Here is a 24140-nt window from a genome sequence, read left to right on the forward strand (position 1 = left end):
CAGATGATCTGAGGTCAGAAGATTTCTGCTTCCATGATTGTTGATCTGGCACCTACCACAAATACTAAAGTTCATATATAAATAAACAGTTGGTGTAGTGACCTTTTAGTGTTTTAGTAACTTGAAAGTCCTGTTCACATGCTCGTGGCCTGGCATGTCCCAGAGAGAAGTAAAAATGACAGTGTTGGTAAAAACAATGGTAGACAAGCTGGAATTGTCTTTTAAACTAGACTAAGACAGGAGGCGGCCAAGGTTGTATGAGCACCAAGGTCAGCGTACAAATTGCAGTGCTAATGAGCAGACAGTAGTGACGAGGAACTAACTGACCCCATATTTCTTTGGCAACTTCAAGCAGCATCATTTTTGAGGAGACTATTGGAGACTATTCCTTCAGCAGGACTCGCACACAAACCAGGCTGCACTGAGCTGATCACTGAAACAGTTCCCTTCACCATTAGAATTCCATTCACATGTTTAGACTTGCAAAAATTAGACTAAGCTAATCAGTCATTAAGAAAACCTGATTCAAGGAAACAGTCTAACTAGACTTGAACCTGCTGAGCAATGATGTTATCTTAAATCAGGGTCAGAACGAAGCTTGCCAAAATAAACATTATGGTAAAAAAAAAATCCTAATCAAAACTGTAAGATTTGGGAAACAACAATAATTGTCTCTGTACATATGCTTTTCACACCCTCAAATTTAATTGGGCAGGCAGAGAATTAGTTGGTCTACATTTCAGTAGTTTTCCATGTTAAGACCGAACTGGCTGTGCCAATTATAGTAAATTGATCTACCTGAAATACACTGTATGGCTTCAAATGCTCGGTACGTACACTCTCTGTGCTGCAGCTGAAATTAAGAATAGCATTGAAGTCATATTCTGTCACTTCACTACCATTAAACTTGACCTCAATAACAGTTGTGAACCTACCACACTTACTTCAAAGTAGGCATGTGTTTGCTTAAACAAGATGTTAATTCCAAGGGCTTTGTTCTAGACAGGGTTTTCTACTGCTGAATTAGTTCAGCTGTAGAAAAACTCTGCTTGGCAGACTGGAGACTCATAATCTTCAGAAAACTACCCTTTAATGATCATGGCGCCTGTCTGTGGCTCAGAAGTCCCCTTTCTTAATTAGACATTTACCAGAAACTGGCAATTGAAATTTTCCTCTTCACTTGACGATGAATAATGCAATGCCTCCGTTAGGATTTCTCTGGAAGATACTCTTTATTGCATGTTAGAGGAATATTTTTGTCAATAAAGGAGCATAGATTAGATGTGATATGAGATAAACAAAATGCCTGATGGTCACCTGTGATATAAATGGGTAATTTGACTTACTGTATACCTGAAATATCTTACTGTTTGCTTCATAATCTTTCTAAAAATCACAGTGTTTTTCTTCTTTAAATGAGCAGATAAAATGCTTAACCATACCATAGCTTTATTTGGATTTTTTTTAAGTGATAAATGATTGAAAAGATGAGTTTTGTAATGCTTTACACTTATACATCTGTTTAATGCGATGAAGCAGGTGGCAAGAAGTCACGAGGGAGAAGGCACTAGGGACAATCACTCCGTGCTTTACTGTCACATGTCAGACATGGGCTGGGAAAAAGGAAACATATGGAGCAATGAAAAAGTGCAGATTTAATAAATGTGTTTTGCTGTGCTCATTAATAACGAAACAAAAGGTCAGGCTTCACTTTCACTAGGACAGGACAACTCTACATTTTTCTATACGCTGGGATTGTTCCTTGCAGAGACTCAAGGGGTAAATATAAGTAGATCTACCTAGAACCCAGTAGCCAGTTAGGAATTTGACAGGAGGGTGGCAGAATAAATAACATAAAATATGCATAAACTTTGAACAAGACTACAATATTCACTACTTTAAACAGTGACTATTGAAGAAAGCCTTCTTATTAATACCATATCTCTTCAGGTAAAAAGCTACAGGCCACCATCTAAAAAGAAAAACAGTAAGCATCGTGGCAGTGTTTTCTTACTTCTGTCACTCCAGTGATAATTCTGGACATGGACATGTTGTAGGTGATTGGACGCACTGTCCACTGCCACAGGAACTGGGCACTTCGTTCCATTTCTGATTGCCGAAATTTCTCCTGCCTTTACATTGAGACACCACTTTTGCTGCATTCGGTAGCAGTCCATTTCTCAAACACTACCATCAGACTCCTTGGGGACACTTGAGAAATAAAGTGCTTCACAGAAATAGTAATCATACAATCAGACTATAACCATATTTGGTTTATGCATTTTCATGGATCATGTGCATTTACACTGAGTGAATTAGTTCCTACAGCATCATTTTAGAAAAAGTGAACATTCATATTTTGAAAAATCACAGCTGATAAGAAAGCCTTTTTAAATTTGGCTGAGTTACTTTCAGAGTGCAACAGAAGCTCTAGCACCTGACCTGACAGTATCTGTGTAACTGCCATGAGTTTTAGCCAAAAAAGGAAAATGAACATGTTTTTATCAATAGCACACTGAGAATTCTAGGCCATGGTCAAGCAGCACAGACTAGAAGGGTAGAGTGAGGTGGTGGTGGGATTTCTACCTACACGACAAATTCTAAGGTTTGTGTTCTTCAGCTGAGAACAGTGCTCAGCTTCTGGGACCAGATGGCCCAGGATTACAAAGCCCACTCTGCAGGCAGCTACTGGAGGAGCAGACCCTCCTCTTAACAAACCCACTTGGGTCTGCCACTGCTGCTGGGTTCCCAGGGAGCAGCACGGGCTGGTTTTTGCATCTTTTCTTGGCAGCAACTTGAATCCCCTTGAACCCAGATTTCTTCAGAGCTATCCACAATTGCTCTTTCCACAACTTGCATCAGAGATACTTGTGGAAGAGGGGAGGGGAGTGGGAGGATGGACTCAAAAACTACAAACGAAGAGCAACGGTGCAGAAATGGGAATGTCGTGGAGTGGTTTTACACACAGCGTCCTGGAGATCCGTGTTCAGGTTTCAGTTGTGGCGTGTCTCAGTGACCTCAGGTAGATTACTGACTTGTTCTGGGTTTCGTTTTCTCACCTCTACAATACTCCTTTTGTCTTTTTGCTAGGAGCAGTCTTTTGTTCTGCATTTGCATGGTCTGATATGCTACTAAAATAATATTATTTTAAGGCCTGATCTATACATCTTTTACTACTCTGATTTTAATTGAGGTATGGTGTAAATATTGCTAGACTGTCAAGTATTTGAGCTATAGGTGCTGGAAGGGCTTAGCAGGAGAAAAGTCCCTCTGAGTATTTCTTACTCTTACAGCGTTCTCAAAGCACCCTCTGCATGGCACTGCTGGAGAAGGGTGGCTGCTCTACAGGGACTTTTGGCCTGAATCACTACAAGCATTCATTTCTTATGTCACTTCAATTTAGTCTAAATCCATGTAAGATTACACCCTCAACTAAACAGATTAATCTTTTTATGCCATTTACTATCATTATGTATTACACTTGTCATCACATGAAATAAATGAAACATCATCAGTATGGCAACACCTCTGTTGATTGCAATTATGTGCTAGAATGATAAAAGGAGAGACAACTCTTAGACACCTGCCTGCACGGGGACCTCTTGTTACAAGATTCTGTATTTTAAATGTAAAACTAGAAATTCACAGCTTTTTAAAAAGCAAATTATAATTCATTTAAAAATGTATTTTTTTGTAATTTGCTGTACTAGACGAGTACACAGACATGGGGTTTGCCTCTTGGGAGCACACTGGAACAGGGCATGAGGATTTCAGTGTCACGGCACAAGCAGCCTACGGAAGAGGGCTGTACGTGGGCAAATCCAGAGGATGAGAGAAAGTGGGGAATTGCACTTGCTGAATTCTGCTCATTAGTAATTCATTATTATTTATGTCTGTCATTTGTACCTCACTCATAAGTATAATTGATTGACTCCCTCTGGGTCATGCTACTGAAAAGGCAGAGGCATTCAAAAGGGACAGTCTGTAAACTCCTGTCTGTGCTTTATATGGACCAGGGTCAGTAAGCCATGAGCAGATACACAAAAGCTCACTTTTAATGCTGGCAAAAGACAAAAAAATATTTCTGCCCTGATACAAAGTCATTTAACATAATGAATGCATATTTAAGAAAAAAGAGCTCCAAGTAAACTTTGCTTATAGAGCAAGTACAAGAGTCTCAGAAGCCCTAGCATTAGTCTAAATCTGTTTTCATTGAAGCAACTGATAAAATTCCCCAGTGGTTTTATTTTGAGTCCCGACACATCGGAGCAGGGTCTGAGAATCCAACCAAAAAAAAAAAAGCAGGCACAGTTTAGTATGCTATATACAGTACTAGCACTGCCTTGTTAATACGTAAATGTTCTAATTACTAGCAGAATAAAAATTCCTTTATTTCAAGGGCCTTTCTCCCAAGATTTTCCATTTGGAAGTTAACGGTTTAGAGAACAAATGTATTCTGTACTCTTAAGTAAAGAATTTTTCTTTGGTCTTAACTATTTTGTCATGGACGGCTCACAAGGCAGAAGGGAAATGCACACACATGGAAACAGTCTATTACTAAACAATATAATTCTGTTTTTTTGAAAAAGAGAGAGACCATCCATATGAGGGAAATAAAAGAGGGATTAGGTGGAGCTGCGAGAAGAATTAACCTATATTTCGAACCTTCTTTCTCCAATTCCTGAGGAAAAGGGGGTTTATAAAATAGGCTTTTTGCTGCTCTGGTTTCTATGAAAATCTTTAAAGTTCTGCTGCTTTTTCTTAATATGCAGACTTCTTAAGAACTTGCTAAAGAAGTGAATCAGACCATAAAGAGCGTTATAAATGGAGCACAGACATCTGAAGTCTAACAGAACTAGCATTTTTATAGTGCACTTCCCAAGGATTTGCATGAATTTCTACAAAGAAAAGCTGCTTACTCATTCTTAAGCAAAAAAGTTTTTTCTCTCTGACATTTGTGAAGCACAGGAGAACCAACAAGCTGTACAATGCATACAAATGGTTACCATTCATGACGTTAAACCCATATAAATCAGTCTAACTTGATGGATGGAAAAATAATTTTCTTTTACAGAAACCCTTCTAGTTTCTGTTGTATACCACCAACACCCAAAAACCAATGTTACACACTACTGAAAAAAAATAAAGTACAAAATAATGCTACTACACACAGTAAACTCTATGCACAGGAATTTGCTGGCTTTCTCAACCTTTCGGTTAACTACTTCTGCCAATGTCCAGAGTTACTTCATCTATACTATTACGAATGATGTTTGCACATGCCTGATGAACACAAAACTCCTCACGTACATTCTCTGAGCATCCTACCTCCTCCTCTTACTGCAAACCTTCCTAGCACGACCCTGGCCCGTTGCCCTCGCATGGGCTCTGCTGGGCTCCTGGGGCTTGTGTGCGTGTCCCCCCTTGGGACTGCAAGTGGGAAACTGGGAATCAGTTTAAGGAACATCTTGCTTATGTAAATAACCCGGATGTGTAAATTCTTGCCATGAAAGGAAAAGAGAAAGAACAAATACTGGGTTTTCTATAGGCATTGTATCAGAGGGAAAAGAAAATAAGAATTGGTGGTAACCCGGACAAAATTTTGTCTGTGTAAACAACTGGCACATTCTGATAGACTTGAAAGCTCCCAATTTGTGTCCGATATCAGCAAAGTGGCAATTAGTCTTCTCTGCCCACTCAGAAAAATAAAACATGTAAATAGCTTATGTTGCTAAATAATTAAACAGCGGCTACTGATAAAATTACAATAGCACAACTGTGTACTATCCTATCAAAATATCTTCCTAAAACAAAAATAAGAATGTATTTTCTAGTAACAGAGTACAATTCTGTCATCTCAGTCATAGCTGCAAGCTGCCTGTTGACTTGCACAGGGTCCATCCTTGTCCTCGCAGGGTGGAAGCTGGAGGATCTGGCCCCAAATCAGCATCTGAACAGTGGCAGTTGGCTCAGGAATTGCTGGAGGATAACAAACCTCTCAGGAGAATAATTGTTAAAGTAGAAGCACATACATATGGTATAAAACAATGTGAGAAAATCTGTCTTCACAAAAGGTGTTTCTGCATGACATATATCCAGACTCAACGGAGGAAGGAGATTTCAACAGCAGGGATGCTGACCACCTCTCAGAGCTCTGACAGAGAGAGAAGCTGTTGTAAATCCAATACCTTACACACTTGCAGCACCGTAAAATTACATGGACAGCCATATCCTAGCTAGGTAGTGCAAATTCTTCACAAGCCTGTTTTTTCTTCCTTTTCTCCTTGTTGATTTGCCCATCACTGATTCATTATCTCTCCCTCTCTAGTAGCTGTGTGTAGCATCCTATACTCTATAACTTATATACATCCAATATCAGATGATGCAGGTTCATACCATGTTGCAGCTGACAAACTACTTAATAAGGAGTTACCAAAAGCAAGAAAGATTTGAAAACAGACTCGAGAATGCCCTTGGGACTTACCAAGGCTACACCCGCCACATCCTACAGCCATTTTTACTCTTTTATCTCCAAGCTAGCGCTCAAACTTTTCCAGCCTTTTTCACAGCTCTCAGAAGTTTGATATCAAATGTGGTCACATTGTATTTGTTGCTTTCACATCTTCTGCCATGGACTGTTCTGCAGCAGTTTCTCCTGATATTTACGGCTCAACAGTGAAGTTCATCTGCTGCTTCCATTTTCAGCCAGATACAGCATATACTGCCATCTCTTTTTTTTCATTTTCTTTTTATCGATTCCTGATTATTTTTCTCACCATTTACTTCTTGGAAATAGGAATTAATGAAAGCCCCGTGGCTGAAATGAGAGTTTAAGACCTTATTTATTTGTTTGGTGAGACCCTCCATTTGGATTTGTCACAGCCTCCCCCGTTATACCTTGTTCCATCATCTCTCTATTTCTCAATTACAAATATACATCACATTTTACCTAATTGACCATGACACCATTTTCCTTTCCACTGTCAGAGTCTGGCCATGCCTGTTGAATACCGATGGCACACTCGGCTTCTTAACATCTTGCTTTGCTGTTGGACCCCTCTCTGTTTCTGTCAGAGCCTGAACTAAGGCATTGCAAAGGAAGATCTCCCAGTGACTTTAGTAAGCATCAAAACACACTCAAGTGAATATTTAATTTGACTTTCAAGTATTAAAAGAAAACTTCTAGGAGACACTGACTCCCAAAACAGGATTATGCCATGTTTATCTATAGAATTCTTGCTGCCTTTACAATGTAGATTTTAGGTGGTGTGCTCTCTGCAGCCTGCTTTTGTGCAAAATTGTAACATAAGTGTATATTTTAAAATACTATAAATGCTATAAATACTATTCTATTTCATAATCATTACATAATTTCTATTAAAAAAAATCAAGCATCCCTTTCTTATTTACTGTATGGTCTTAATTCAGAGTAGTTATCTCTGTGTGTCATGCAGTTGCTATGCCTGCTTTCTGGCTCTAGCACAAATTTCATCAAGGTCCATTCAGTTCAGTTTAACTACAGCTTTCTCCATATTCAATACATTTCCAATGCAAAGAAGGTCCAAAAGCTAAGCATTTCAACATTTCAGACAAGTTAATTTATCCATCTTTTGTGCCATGAAAGATCTCATTGTCTCCGTCACATGGCATGTAAGGTTCTTAAGAAATTATGCATATTTGTAGTTTTTGGCAGTCTTCTGAAGCATTCATATGCATGGATTTTTTTTTCTTCTATGTTATTTCAGATGCCACTATTTATAAGGAAGAATTTTGCTAAACACAATTCAGCAGCATTAGGACTAAAGTCTATGATTATAGAGCCACTTTTTTTTAAACAAAGTGAAACTGTACAAAAATATTTATTGGCTTTTAAGCACTGGGAATAACTGTTTGTCAATTATGATCAATATTCCAAATAGAGACTAAACATCTTAACCAATACTATTTATTTGCTGAAGTTTCAGAAGGACTCAAGATTAGCAACAAGTGCTAATTCTATACAGATACCAGAAACGAGGCCATTGAGATCATCCCTGTCTATTTTTAATTTGCATTATTTTTGTGCTACTAAAAATAAAACACCAATACTTGCTACTTTTTTCCAGAAAAAAGCTCTGTTTTGCATAAGCAAACTTGAAAATTACTATTTTTTATTATTGAAATATTGTAGCATTCCTGTCCTCATGTCCCTACAACAGAAAATGGCATTATTGATGTGTTGGGATGGGAAATAGTAAAAACAAAAGTAAATACAAACTATTCACTGCTCGTTCTTTACCACATAATGTGGCGGTTACCTCAAGTTCTTTAAGCGGCCAGGTGCAGACAGCATGATTTCCCTGCTGTAAATCACTTTAAAGTGTATTTTGGCATCATTGCATATTCTTCCATCATTCCTCATTCAGCATCTAAATAGTTCCCAGGGATAACTCTGTGCAACCCAGTAACTCTTACTGCGTTAGTGCAGTTCTGAAGGCAGCTGATCAGTCCCGGCCCACCTCGCTGGCCAGGAGTGCCGATGCAAACAGAAACCTGCAGAGCCGAACGGATTGCACCCACTTTGAGGTCAGGAATCGGTCTCTTGTAAAAAATCCACAGACTGACGCTGAAACCATTCATTGTGTGAATGGCTACTGTCCAGACAATTGTTTACCTTACGTGATATGGATGCCGCCGTATTTCATAGAATTGTTAACTTTTAAATGCAACCTTATTTTAGCAGTGCATTAAGCCATAATAATAACGGTACAGTGAGTTATGCTTTCATTTTACTATAATCATTGCCATTTTACCAAACCTATGATATAAAACTGTGTATACATCAAAGGTAAATCCCTTTTTAGAGTTATTATTTACCATGCTCTGCAGAATCCTAGTGTTGTGAAATGTCCAAGAGATTGTTGAATACAAAGACCCAATAAAATGCTCAATTCCGAGCTGGAGCCAGCAATACCAGACGGAAGGTTCTAGCAGACCAGCCCTGATGCCATTCGGTCCAGTGCTTCCAGCAGCCCTGCCCCAGGTGTTCTCCAGCCCCTCCTTGGGGCTCTCCCTGGAACCAAGGAAGCAGAACAAGATGTGCTCATGCTCCTCAACAGTCTCAATTCACCACCCGGTACCTACAGTTAAGCCACTGATAAATGGGCATTTGTGAAAACCCACGTGTATCAGTGTTCTGCCTGGGGTGTTGCCAGAGAGGGAACACGGCAGTGGCTACAGGCAAACCTGTGTAATGCCGAGTCTCAACCAAAATTCACAAACCTTTGCTACAGAGGGTCCCCTTTGCAGGAGGAGAGATTTTATATTAAAATTTAGCCAGCTCTTCCCCCGAATGCTAAGATTTTATTTCACGTCCTCCTGCCTTGCTATGCTGCACTTCTCTTTTTCTTGCATTATCAAGCTTGTAGGAAATGTAGTTGAGACACTGCTTGGAAATAATTCCTTGTAGTAACAATTTATGAACTACCAGCTGTTCCCTGCATGATACCAACCCCACTTTGAAGTGATGATTATTTACATAACAGTTACATACCAAAGCACAAAGAGGATGCCAATCCACAGATATGCAGAAATAAAGCGTCCTAAGGAACGTAAACTGAAATGCAGGCCTGTACTAAATTGTATATAATCCAAGATCATTACAATATTGGGGAATAAACTGGAAAGCTATCCTTTGCATGATTTTACCAGTTTTTAGCACAAAGATGTAGAAAGCACCTCACATGAAAATTTTCCTGCTCAAGAGTTATTCTGAGCACATTTCTGAAAAACATGACACTTACTGAAATTTAGATTCTTTTACTTTTATTGCGTGGTGGATTTAGTTGTACCAAAAAAAAAAATAGGATGCACACAGTAAAATGTGCAACATTTAATTTGCAGCCAATAATAAAACTCAAACCATAATCAGCATTTCCTTTTTCCAGAGAAAACGTTACACTGAACTTAATTTTACAGCTGTACAAATTGTTTTAAAGTAATCTGCTCAATCGGGCGAGTTAATGATATTTAATTTGACCAGGCCAAACTTTACATGCTACGCATTACTGTGAGCAATTGTGGTCAATACAAGTGTTTGTGTAACGTAACTATAACACTAACACCTTCCATTCTCTGGCTTAACAAAAAACCTGGTGTCATCGCCTCGCTAAGGTAAACCAAGGATGACAGTGTAATAAGTGTTATGTACACAAGGTAATTCAGCAGGAATTTAGCCTTTTCAATCGATTCTGCACTCAAGTTAACCCTCTTTATTACAACCCAGCTTTTTGCTTGGGGCAAGACATTTAGTGCAGGCTAAATTCAGTTACTGCAGTGAACGATGTTACACGTTCAGGTGCCCCATTTACTTTAACCAGACTAAACATGGCATAGCACAGGATGAACTAAGTGCGATCTGATACAAGATAATCAGAATGTGGACATATATATTTTAAAGTTTTCAGTCATATTCAAGAAGGTAAATGTGGCAATCAGCACATTAGTGTACGTTTCAGACATATACATAAAGGATTAAATGACAAAGTAGTAGCCACTACTAATATCTGAGGCTAGACACTACTGCATCTATGTCCACTCCATGAAATTCATTATTTTTATGCCTTGGAAAAATATGCTACTCTTCCATGCAGAAGGCAGCAGTTTCCACTGTGCAACTCATACCTCTAATTACAGATACAGTAATGTGGTTTATCGAATAAGTAGCTGACTGGAAAAAGTACAGTGTAAGACATCGTTCATAAAGAAAACACATAAAGCATGCTTCTTGGTGAGGAGGACTGCTACAACAGGGGTCCTCCCTGTCAGCACTGGCACTGTCTTCAAATCTCAAATCGCACATTGTCTCTACACATCAGCCAACACTTGCCCCAGTCCAAAGAACATGGTAACAATTGCATGACGCTTTAGGATTTTAATGTCACTATACAGCTTTCACTAACACATTGCTCTGGGCATCATCTCTCTAATTGTTTCTTTTCATCTGACAACAGTTTGCAGGTTAAAAGAGCATAAAAACTTTTTGGAGTGACCAGTGGTTCCCACCACATCTGTTACATGGTTCTTTGCATATGAGCTCACAGACCTTTTGGATTAGCAGATGTCTTAATAAACAGGCCAAATTTCAAAAGAAATCCCCATCTTGGGCTGGAAACAGCAGGCACTGGGCACACATTCAGTCTTTTCACCACAGTTGCCTTTTTTAGTTCATTCCAAGCTGTTCATTGTGTTTAGCTTCCTTAAAATTACAGTCTCTACAGTCAGAGACAGACAAAAAGATTAAGATTTGTCACAAAACAAAACTCAAACCAAAAATTATGGGTTTGCAACTTTATAAAAACTCTGACAAATATGATCTCATCTCTTTCACGGTCCCTGAGTAGACTTAGATACTTATGGAAGAATTCATTAGAAACCATGTGAGGAAGGAAGCTGAGCATGAGTGAAACGCAAAGCCGGAGCGGGCTGGAAGTGCTCAACACCGTCTCTGGATCAGGAAAGACACCTCTGCTTGCCAAAGATTTGAAACTGTGTATAGAATTGCATGCCTCAGTTTGGTTTTGCTGCTGTGAACAGGAGCTTCACTGCTCCTTTTGAGACAGGAGAGATCAGTGTTCCCGTGCTCGTCTCAGACCCCACCATGGCCCGGTGGGTCTGGTATCGGGAGTTCTGGGCTGGGTCTCTCAGTCACGTTTAGTAAAGGCTTTCTAGTTTGTATAATTATTCACTCAACCAGGAGATTATGGCGGTGAGATCTGGGGCTGGGAAATGGCCAAGCTATACAGACAAAAGGTGATTTTGAAAAAAACGCTCATGATGTTTTTTTCCTTATTATTTCTATTCCCTATCCCAGTATAGGGATCCATCCCTAAAATGCAGGGTTTTGATTGCAGTGAATGAGTACCACCACGAAGTTTCATCTGAAAAAATGTTTATCAGACATAGATACATAATTCTGTCATTTTGGCTCTTGTCCCAGTAGTTCTGTTCAGTAACAGGGCTAAAACATGGTGGGAGGAGGGGGGAATAAAAAAAAAAAGTTGCATACAATAGAAAAATTACAGGAGAATCAAGAATCAATAGCTTGTTTTGGTTGAACAAGGAATGAGACATTTTTAATCTGCAAGAAACCAATGGAATACTGGTATCTACTCTATCTCAAAGAGTGAGCCTAGTAAAATCTAGCTATCAAAATAAAAAGCAGAGCACAGGATTTGTAAAGTTGCTGTAGTGAAAGGGAAAAGAGAGATCCATAACATTGCATAGATAGTTCCTAGAACTTGCTGTATTTACCTTTAGATGGAAGCCAAGACTTTTAAATTAACAGCCCAACCCAAAGATATCCTCCACTTTCTGACTGTTTATCTCATTGCTTTACTTGCTTTCTTTCTTCCCACAGGTCAATGGGAAGGATTTATCTAAAGCAACCCACGAGCAGGCAGTGGAAGCGTTCAAAACAGCCAAGGAGCCCATTGTGGTGCAGGTCCTGAGGAGAACCCCACGCACCAAGGGCTTCACTCCTCCTCACGAGTCTCAGCTGGTCGATGTGGGCACACAGACAGATATCACTTTCGAACACATCATGGCTCTGAGCAAGATGGGCTCCCCTACTCCCTCCGCCTCCGTGCTAGACCCGTACCTCCTGCCTGAAGAGTAAGTAACAGTTTGTGAAACCCTTGAAAGTCCTTGCATTCCTTAATGTGGCGTGTTAGAAATAGTTCACAAACTCACCTTTAGTTACTGCTGAACGTATACTCCCAGAAGCAGCCAGGATTCATACGCCACTGAGCCATAACTCAAAACATTTTCATTTTTTCTACACAGTAGCAAGCCATTACTCACATAATGCCACTGAGTCACAACATGGCCTCATAAAGCTCATTTTTTGCTGGCATTTGATGGATAAAGTTATTCCTTCTTGTAATTCCTCTCACTGCCTCTTTGGGTTGCTTATGTTTTAACTTTATTTTTTATGGCTGCCATAAATCGTGTAATGGTAAGAGCTGCTACATTCTGTTCCAGTGTATTAATTACTTTATTATAACCCTGCAGCGATGTTACTCAAATAAATTATTTCCTAGGTCTAAAATTACTTACCAGTGCTGTCATGGATGTTTTAGAATCAAATTTTAATTATTGTTAATGGCAGTTTGATGCTTTTGTACTTACAAATAAAAAGGACAATTATCTCCTGGCACACACACACACCACGCCCTGACGTGCTGTTCAAGAGGAAAACAGCTCCCCAAGGAACCCCTGCAAATTGCTGTCATCCTGCCACACATCTCCACAAGGGAAAAAGTAATGGAGAAGATTCTGAACGTCTCAGTTGCTGCATAGGACAGACTGGGATGTGGTCAGTCCACAGCAAGCCCTGGGTTTGAAATGATCCTGTGCATAATGAGAGGCAGTGCCAGTGTGTACGTGTTCTGGAAGGGGAACCCTGCAGACAGCCTGAGCTGTGAACACCAGCACACAAACCCATCCCAGCACGGCTCTGCACATCCCCGTCAGTGCTTCTGGAAAATAAGAGTTTGGCTAGAAACAGGCACCGATGCTGTACCGCTCCTGAGCACTTTCACGGCACGTTAACATTCACACATTCAGCTGGGAACCAGGCTTCTATGTGCCATGTCTGCGCCTTCCAGTGCTGATTACTTCAAAGATGGTTCCATCCAATATTACTACACGGCCACCTATTCCCAGCCTATTGAAAATTTGAGCACAGCTGCATGTTTTAGAGAAAAATGTTTGACAAAAGGCCAGCTTTGAGCTTGTTTGCAGAGAACAGGCAGAAGGGCTCAGAGCACTTAGAACACAGTTGTTCCTAGAGCTCCTACACTGCACAGCCCCCCAAACACATTTGCCAGACGGGCTTTCAATACCTGCAGCTTTCCAACTGCAAAACCAGTTACATCAGGAAAACAGCAAAGATTAATTCCTGATGAATCATTTAGGTTGCAACATGCCTGCATAATAACCAGCTCAGTCCTATCAAGTAGCTTCATATTGCCCCTCAATTGTTAGACATAGATTCCAACCGCTGGCATCATCGGTGGCCTTACTTGGAGCTGTAGATGTCGGTCTTACCCGCACAACCCACCTCCCAGCTATCCCTGCGCACAGAGCAGTCACTCAGCCGTTCAAGCATCCTGTCAGCCAGCACGTGCAAGCAAACCGAGTCATTTTTTTCCTAAAGCTTCCTGTAACTTCTCCAAATCCCATTCAAATTAATCTAGCCTGCATGTAACAACTTGAGTAACTTAGCCACCTAGCAGATGCTGTTACATAAATAGCCTCACACTTACAAAGAAACACGTATCTAGTTAGCAGAGTTAAAGGGAGTTTACTTTCATTGCAGAAATAAAATTCCAGTGTAGAAAAGAGTGATCACAAGAGCGTTACACCACTTAAAACTTCCAAAGTATGGACAGTGAGACTCAGGTTGTAAAAAGCAGCATGCCAAGAGTGAATGGCAGTATGAGAAGAGTGGTACATATTTAAATAGTATTTAAAGCATTATGCACAGCCTGTTGCATTTAAAATCAATCAACAGAATGCTGTTGATCAAAATACTTGGGTGGCAAATTATTTTTATAATTTTTAGCAATTTGATACAATTGTGTGTCTTTAAGGCAAAGTAAAAATGCCAAACAAGTAGGCAAGGATGATTTTACTTGCATGTCTGCAAATAACATGAACTTATAACCTAAATATTGCAGTATTCCCTCTCATCTTGAACCCTGGCAAATATCTGCCCACTTACCTGTGTCACCTGGTACCTGCTACCCTGCTTTGCCACTATTCTCTCTGTATAATTTTTCTGCCAAGTCAGCTTTATATTTGGACAAAAATCATTAACGCATGCTAAAACTTTTTACAAGTCTCTCATTCATCATCAGGTGCCAAATGTTTTAGACTCCTCTTACAATACATATAATTTTTGTTTAATACATTTACTGGTGTAAATGCTATAGTGTAAGCAACTTCTTGGTTTGGTTGTTAGTCCATCGTGTTCATGATGACTTGCTATAAGCTTGGAAAGGATTGATGTGCTAACTAGAGTACTGAGTGCTGTCCTAAAATATACCTTTTTTATTCCAGCCATCCATCAGTGCATGAATACTATGACCCAAATGACTACATGGGAGGAATTCATCAAGAAATGGACCGAGATGAGTTGGAATTAGAGGTACTGAGTCTTTAGTAACTATTTCACTTACTGAAAGTTTAACATGTGCCTGTCATATGGTTTTTTACATAAAAGTGAAAAGATATTTCACAGTAGATATTTGTAATAACATTGCTCATTAGTTATTATGCAGGTTACAAACTTTACTGATACCTTTAGAAGCGTATTCAACTATGTGCCCTGGCGTGATGAGCCAGATCTTCAGCTAACAACTGAACATAAATTAAAAAGTCATTGATTCCATCAATTAAATTCTGTATAACTAAGCTCATTTAGACTTTATGAAAATTTGAAAGACTTTGCAAGTTTGCTGAGTGGCAGAACCTGTTCCACATAGTCATAGTAAAAATCCGTGAGTTCCCCTTAACTGTTTCCCAGCTGAGAAACAGATGCTCCTGATCATGTAATTTAGAACTATTTTAAGTTTACAAGACAAGACCAGAATAGAGATGCCACTATATTAAGCTGCTCCTCCTTTTGTCATTACTGAAAACTTACTATGTATACAAATAAAATCATACATAATGAGGTTGAACCAGTCATGAAGGTATGCAAGACATTTTCCTGCCAAATCTTTAAAACTCACTTGTGTTCTTTGTACTTGCATATCCCATCAGAAGTTCATCTTTAGTTTTCTCATTTTTAATTTTAATAACCTGCTCCCAGCCATTCAGAGTACAGCATATAAGTTGTGGGCCTTAGTTCTGCAAGACACTGACCCACTGAAGTGTTCTTAATTATAATGAATAGCAGTAAAGTATCTCAATACTTTTAAATAACGCCAGCGATGCCTGATCCAGCTAATCCATTCAAGATAAGTGAATACTTTATTCTTGGCTTGCTTGCACTTCTGATTTCTTAGATCCAGTCCTGCTAACACTTATTTGTCAAAGTGAGCAATGCTGACCTGTCTGCAGCTCTGTTTAAACCCGTGGTAGGTTTATCAACAGCTTCAGTGGGAGCAGAGTTCAGTCGTTCTGTGAGCACAAAGTTGTTCCCTTCTGTAAAAGTGTTTGCAGGATCAAGGACTAAATCCCCATAAAAAGTTTGCAAGCTGTTCTCAAATTCTGCAGATCTGGTAGGAATTCATCTTTGTATACAAATGCAAATCAAAGTCAGGATAAAATCAAAGTGCCAGTGAAACAAATGCTGTTTAGCAGACTTCAAGGCCTTAACTTTTCAAACGAGTGCCTTTTTTCTTAAATAAAAACAAATACAATATAGATTTCACTCTTAAGGGAAAATGCAGAACAAATGTAGAACAAATCAGTATTTTCTGCCAGTGTCTCTTCAAAAATTTGTCTTTTAGGAAATCTAATATTGTGGATAAATTATATTGCTTCCATTAGAGGTCAGCCAGTTGAGCTGTAAACAGGTTAAGCACATGCACTTCAGTAGCCAGACGTTAATATGCCTTAAACCACAACATTAATAATTCTGACATTGATATAGTACTTGATGGCAAAAGGTGATCAGCTCAGTAACACAGAGAGATGAACATTAGAAAAGTCTCTGTAGCCTAATAGTATTTCTTAAAAACCACTAAAGATTCCTGTTCAAATTGTACAGACTATGATCAATGGTAAGGTCAAAGTGCTAACAGGGACTCAACTGGCTCGTTGCTTTTTTGTTTGCCTTTTGATAGATACGTTTTAAAAGACCACAAAGGCACTGTTTCATTGACTGCAGCAGGAATGTCCAAAGTAAGAAAGCCATCAAGTCAGCCTTCTGGGTTTTTAGGTCCATAAAATGTGCTTTGAATTTAAATCAGAAGCTCCTCATCTAAAGTTTATGGTCTATAACTGACTGGTTAGTGATTTGTAACAAGTAAACAAGACAAAAACAGTGAAATACCCAAGTTCACAACAAGCTTCCAATGTAAATATCTGTAGGAAGGAATTTATGCTGGCAGTATTGCCAAGACGCCAAAATTGTGTTCTCAGTTTTCTCTCTCAACGTTTATCTTAAAATTGATGACTCAGAGGTAACTGCCATATATTCCCTACTACAAAAATAAATAAATACCATTTCGTGTCTTTTGAAGTTTACATGCCACAAGGAAAGACGGACTAAATCCTTCACTATTTTTATTATAAATTAAAAGTACGTTCATTCTTCACAGAGGCCCAGCCAGAAGTCATTTCAGATTCATAAAGGAAGAATAATGTCACTCCAGGATTCCCCAGCAGCATTATGCATTAATATGTTTATTCAAACAAGTCTGTCCAGCTGTCAGACACACGGCCCCAGTGAGGGCTTTCTCAGTGTGTTAATTTTCTCTGATTACAAAGCAGCACATTCTACATCAAAAAGGGGGCTTGTTCTCTCACATTGGACTTTTTGTCTTTACCCTTTCCTATATGCAACTTCTATGTAGGTTTTGCTCGCTTTCTGGGGAGAGAACTGAACTCAGCTGAATGGCTGGTTGAGAGAAAGGGCAGCTTGGAGATAAAACAACCTACATGAAATGTTTGCTAACTGCTCACAAATCTCCCTTCTGGTACTCTCACTCAGTCTGGGGCAGAAGTAAAGTCTTCACACCAAAGACAGCAGATTCATTCCAGTAGCTTGGTGCCCTCCCAGCGCCACAGCTCATACAGCATTCCCCGTGTGAAACCACAACATCTGATCAGCAAAAAATGAATGCACCAAAAGCCATGCTTCAAAAATTGAAATTAATACTTCACTGCTTATAGGAAACCATAAATAAAAGCTGAGTACGCAGTTTTGAGCTCTGCCCTTTGGTTAAAAGTTTTCTCCCGCTTGTCCAAGAACTTATTTGCAAGGGAGGGGAAGAGATGAGAGGTAACTCTCCAAACATGGGAATCAGTAGGTTCCAGCATGGGCACTCTGCAATTGCTACTCCATCACAGTTGTAAAGCATTTGAAAACATCATTTATGCAAAGAGATTTCTTCTCAGGGAAAGCTCCTGCTCCACAGGGAGTTGCACTGATCAGGAGCTTCTCAAGGCATTACTACATCTCTGAATACAAAAAGACTTCAGCCCTAGCAGTCCTGCTCAGGCACTGATTGAATAAGTAAAGGTTTAAAAAGCAGTATCTTCCTTCAGCTTCACAACCGTACTTTTTAAGACAAGAATGTGTATGTTCTTTGTTTGGAACAAATCCAAAAGTAGTAAAACATTTCAACTTGCTGACAAACTAATACTGAAAGTTTGTCCTCCCTTAGCTCTCAACCTGGTCTTAACACCTCTTACTGCATGAGAAAGGTCTTAATTGTGGAGCATTGGCCATGTGCTTGGCAAAAAACCTGGACATCGTTCAGGTTACCTTACTGAGCCATCTGAGTCCCTTTTCATCAGGGTGAGATGCACTTTTCTCCAGCCTTCCCCAGCACCACTGACAAGTTAAGCCAGTCCAGCCTCTTTGGTCCATCAGAGAATTACCATCATAGAACTGGGCTGGCACAGAAACCTCCAGGCAGATTTTTTTACTTCTTCTCTAAGGCAAAGAATTTTGGAAAGAAAACCTATTTTGTAAAAAATTTTCTTTACTGAAAAGTGGAGGGGTAGGTTTTTTGCTTTTTGCTTATGTTGAAAACACATTTATGTGAAAAGACAAATATAAAGATCACTTTGTTTAGCTTCAGGAGAGCAAGAACAAAATATTTCCTCCTGCTGTACACCAGGGGCAGTCGCCAAAAGGTTCTAAGAAGGCCTCACGCAGCATAAAAGGAAATAGCTCTTTATATTTATTTCCCTGACATTCTTTTCTGTTGTAACCTATTAATGGAGTATCAAAAAAGTGAGCCCTGCTGGTCAGGTACTGCAGAATTCAGCACAGAATAAAAAGCTCCACTTTTTACAGAGAGACAACAGGACAGAGTACATACTGAGCAAGCTTTAGCTAATGCTTGCTGTATGTTAACTTTTTTTACCCATCATTGTCCTCTCATTTCAGATTTCTACTGCTCATTTCTGTCTTGTTAAGAGAAAGGACCTTGATTTTTATAAATTTGCAGGCAGGCCATAATTTTAAATCAGCAGTACAATAATTCAATAATCTGTTGCAAATGAAGGATCTTCTGAGGTTAGAGAGATTAAATTACTATTATCACTTGCTTCTAATTCATTATTACGAGCGGTTGTAGGTATAATGTCATAGCGCATGTTCATTTCTTCTTGTCTAGCTGCAAATGCCATATGGATTTCAGCAACCAGCTCCTTGAGCCCTCCATGGCTCTACATTTGATATGGGGCCAATAATCTTTCAGATAGTTCTCTTGTGCAGACTGTTTTGAAATAGCATACATGTACTTCTCTCGAACATCACTCAAAATGTCACTTTTACCTGATCTAAAGAAGCAGATTTTAATTATCTCTGTATGTAAGAGGTACGTCATAGACGAAATTTTAACATTGATCGTATTAACGCAGTCCCGATGCTACCACACTCTGTGGATGCCACCACTGTGTGCTAACTCATTTCTGCAGATCTGGACCAGGTGTTGAATAACTTCAGTGTCTCCCCTCCGCAATGTAGGTGGCTGATACATTTCATATCATTTTCATACGGAGCTCATGCCAGTGGTATCGGAGCCCCAGCTGAGCACTAAATATCCTTTCATCTCAAGGCTGTACAGCCCAGCAGACGGGTCTGAAGGAGCCCACGTCTGGCAGGGTCTCTGGCCACACTCCAGCTGCCCTGTGCAGTGAGCACAGGACCCTGCAGGGTCAGTTCCTCAGGCTGTCCAGAACTGCAATGCTAAAGACAGAGTAAGAAATGACAAGCCCTGTGGCACTGCAGACACATGAACTTAGGCCTTCAAAGTTTTCTGGGTGCATATTAATTCCTAGTGTTTAATTAATTCCTGGTGCAATTATACAAGCTACCATACTACCTGTACTTGCGGGTGCCAGTTTTCTTTTTTCCCCTTTCATGTATCTGTGCATGATACAGACTTGACTGAATATGGAAAACAACTTTTGCTTTGAAGACTCTGGTGTTGATTCTTCAACTCCAACTGGAATTGCACTTTTATCTCAAATATTTCAAAGCTTTATGATTATATTGAAATTTCACTGACGCAAAACGCATAGAAAGCAGCTGTTCCTATCTTTAAGTACACAAAATTATCATACTTGGATAGCATGAAGCTCACTTTATTCTATTCCTACCAAGGACTAGAGGGATTGTACCCAAGGGTAACTCTGTCAACAAATTACCCATAAAAATTCAGGTTCTAAACACCTGCTCTAATTTTTTTTTTTTTTTGCTTTAGCTTTCTACTGTTTTATTTGAAAGCGTTTTCAAATGAGATATATCTGTTTTCCTTTTAAAATATATATTGTTTAATTTATCAGATGATTTATTACCTTCCAGTATATCACAGGTGAAGTCTTGGATAGTGCATTTTAAATATAAACCCATACTTATTTTTTAATTACAAAGTTTATAGTCGTACACTGTTGGAAAAACACCTGTTGTTATTCAAAACATACAGCAGGCAAGAATGAGACTTGCAGCTTGTTCCCTCCTCCTGCTCCAAAAGGTGCTGGCAATTGTTTATGGTTATATAGGATCTATTTAAATAATGGCTAAAGTCATCATAGGTTTGTGTGAGGTTCTTTTAAACATTACATATATATTTTTTCACTGCCCATGTGACAAACAGTAGAATGAGCTGCAGCACTAGTTTCTTGCCACTACTTCATTGCCGTGTTTTCAAATCAGTAAACTATATAAAAACTTTCCCAAAGACATGAAATCTTTTTGTTAAAGTAAGCAGGAAATATGGGAATCATTCTAGGCCCGAATTAGGCTCAGTTCACAAACTCCCACCTCATCCCCAGTTTGCACCATGATTAAATGCAGAATAAACACATTGACTGCAGAGGCATTGCCAAGGATCAACTGAGATCAGAATCAAATCCACTTTGTCTCATCCTCTCTTCTGAAGAATTTCCATCTCCTCTCTAGAAAGCCCCCAAAGCTTTAGAAATCTGAAAAAAAACCAAGACTCTTAAAGCATTGTGCTCAAACCTTTAAGTAACAAAAGCAGGAGAAAAAGAGCAGCAGTTCACCACGGACACTATTGATTGAAACCATTTAAATACCATCTGAAATGTCACTGCCATTTACAGCTATGTTTCTTAAAAAAAAAAAGGAATTACACATGTTGACAAGTAAATAACTTGAGATTGCTGATCTTGGCAGCTGTCATCTAGACATGCCAATAAATTATTCATATCAACTTGTTTTATTGTCTCACCCCTTACAAATGGCACAGCGCAGGTCACAACAGAGAGATGTTCAGAAATAATGAGTCACATTATCAGGGCTTTTCCCCTGGAACGGATGGGTCCAGGCACAAGCACAAGGTTCAAGGTCTGTTCTGGGGCTGGGACAGCCCTCAGATCCCACATGGGCTGTGCCCTTTTTCTCAGCCTATGTCCCTTTGTCCCCTCTGCCTGGTCCCACTCTTGCCCTTCGCAGCGATGGGGCTCAAGCCCCAGAGCCGCCTCCTCCGTCCCGCCTGGTGTTAACTGCAAAGGAGCGGGACCTTTCCAAGCCTCGCTCACTGCCGATCACTCTTCTAAAGGGAGTAAGAACCACAACTACAGTCACTACTGCACCTCTATCTATGAAGAAACATCCCTCCTCCCCATGGCAGCGTCCTCAAGGGCTGACACAGGAGTGGCAATAAGCTGGTTAAGCGCATTAGGCTCCCAGGATGTCCCTTGTATCGAAGTGGCAGAGCTGAGAGATGCTCCATGGATGTTACACTGGCTGTGCATCCCACAGCTCCTGGGCATCTCCGTAGGTGTTATAACCCTTTATACCAAGCAGCGTCACAGAGCAGCAGCAAACGTAGGGAAAAAATAACCCACGTGAAGTCTATGTGGCAAAAAAGCATAGAGGAAAAAAAAAAAATATATTTTTAAGATGCTTTAAATGTCTCCAAGACTAACAAGACTAAAGAGCACTAGAATGATAAACCATGACCTGCTGAAACCAAACCCTTGCAAGATATTGAAGTGCTTATTATATTTCTGTTACCAATACCAAATGCTTTGCTGACAATATATTGATTATCAGTCACACTTTTGAGAAATTTATTACATCATTTCATCAAAATTGCACAAGTTAAGGTAATAGAGTATTATATTTTTCTCTGAAAAGCCAGAAAAATTCCCTGCTTATATGGAAATATATATCAGCCGTGGCAAATATTGAAATCATACTTTATAAGTATTTTAGCATTTGAAGTCTTACCACTCCATGAAATATAGGTAATTTTTCTTCTTTAAGATCAATAAGAGGTCTGTTTTCAAAATGACTTCATATTGACTGAAGGGTCAAAAATGCCTCAGGTATTGATTGTCTGCATATAATCATGTTTTGCTCAGTAAGTTAAACTCGTCTACAAGTGAAATGAAAAGAGATCCACTATATCACTTAAGCAAAATATTTTCATTGTATTTGAAAAATTGCTTCCATCAGTCACCAGTGTCTCACTGACAATGTATTTTCCTTTTCCTCTCTTTTTTTTTTTTTTTTAAACTCAGGAAGTAGACTTACATAGAGTGAACAGCCAGGACAAGCTTGGCCTTACTGTATGTTACAGAACGGATGATGAAGATGACATGGGTATTTATGTGAGTGAGGTAAGATCGAGCTGACTTCAATAAGATACAATTTGTCTTTGAAACTGCAGTGTTGGGCGTTTAAGACATTTGTCTTCTGTTTGTACCACGTTCGAAAAACAGCCAGAATGCAGTAATTGGAAGAAATCTAATTATTTTTCTTTTTCTCCAGACTGAGTGAAATCCTGCATCCACTCAAGTCAAACGTCATTATATTAGCATTTCGTGTTCATTTTTCCTCAGTACAGTCCCAGCATTCAATTTCAGATGACGTTTTCAAAGTATTTTTAATGTATTCTCTCTTTAATTTTTGTTCTCAATTATTCCAGAAACAATATAAATAAATAAATAAAATTAATTTTTTTAAAAAAACACCACCCCACGCACATTTTTATTTGCGAAGATTTGGGGCCCATTTGTCTCCCTTTGCCCCTTTTTATGAAATAAGTAGTATTTTATACATAATCTTTTTATCATGCAGATCCATTTCAAATTAGTAGCTGCAATTTGGGGAAAGCAACTCACAACTAAATCTAAAAATCTTCCACTAAAATGCATCACTTAGGACATAATCCTTTCTGTTCTGTATGCAAAAACTGGTTCTAATCAGAGCACTGTGTTGTAAAGCAAAATGTTAAATTATGAGGTAACTAGATATCATGCAAACATGATAGATCTATGTTCTCTGAAGAGACCTCTCAGGAAGAATTGTTTGGGTTTTGACTTGATCATTTTAATTTGCATTTCACTTTGTCTAACATAAGCAAGGGCTGTACAGATACAACAGATATAGCAGCAAGGACAGACACACCGCCTTATAGTATCAGCCATATTACCAATACTGAGTTTAAAATGGGGAGTAAATGCTGAGCTCCAAAATCTCCAAAGCACTCACAGTTCTCTTATTTTGTAGATTGATCCCAACAGTATTGCTGCAAAAGACGGCCGACTCCGAGAAGGGGATCGCATTATTCAGGTACGTGTGTACGTGGCTGAAAGTCTGCTAACATACTATAACCTGCTACAGTGTCTTTATTTCAGTATAATTTTTACAAATCATTCCCTTCAGACTGGTATTCAAGTGCTTCCTTTTAACTTTTTGAGGATATTTCCCTTTTCTCTGCCATATCTTGCTCAGGTCTTGTTAGTCCTGGCCAGGTAAAGCCCTGTGTTAGCCCTACTTTGTAGAGTAAGAGTTTTGTCAGCAGATGTCATCTGTTTACAGCACATGTCCTGATACACCTTTAAGTCCTCCTTCTACCACAGAAACCCTCTGTTTTGGCCCAACTAACAATTCCTCTTTGCAGAATCTCTGCAGGCAGCCCTGTTTATTCCCAGGGACA

The 24140-nt window shown here is 39.3% G+C and overlaps 1 protein-coding gene across 2 annotated transcripts in view; it reads left to right on the forward strand.

Moving 5' to 3' along the window:
* PDZRN3 (PDZ domain containing ring finger 3) overlaps nucleotides 1-24140 on the forward strand; it is a 142576-nt gene that overhangs the window by 112921 nt on the left and 5515 nt on the right. For both annotated transcript variants that reach the window (XM_065642477.1, XM_065642478.1), the window contains 4 exons: nucleotides 12398-12651; nucleotides 15103-15190; nucleotides 22720-22818; nucleotides 23711-23773. In XM_065642477.1, the coding sequence (XP_065498549.1) occupies nucleotides 12398-12651; nucleotides 15103-15190; nucleotides 22720-22818; nucleotides 23711-23773 (504 nt within the window). The remainder of the gene's footprint in view (nucleotides 1-12397; nucleotides 12652-15102; nucleotides 15191-22719; nucleotides 22819-23710; nucleotides 23774-24140) is intronic.

Source organism: Caloenas nicobarica, chromosome 11 (genome assembly GCF_036013445.1).
Source record: "Caloenas nicobarica isolate bCalNic1 chromosome 11, bCalNic1.hap1, whole genome shotgun sequence".
NCBI classification, from domain to species: Eukaryota; Metazoa; Chordata; class Aves; order Columbiformes; family Columbidae; genus Caloenas; species Caloenas nicobarica.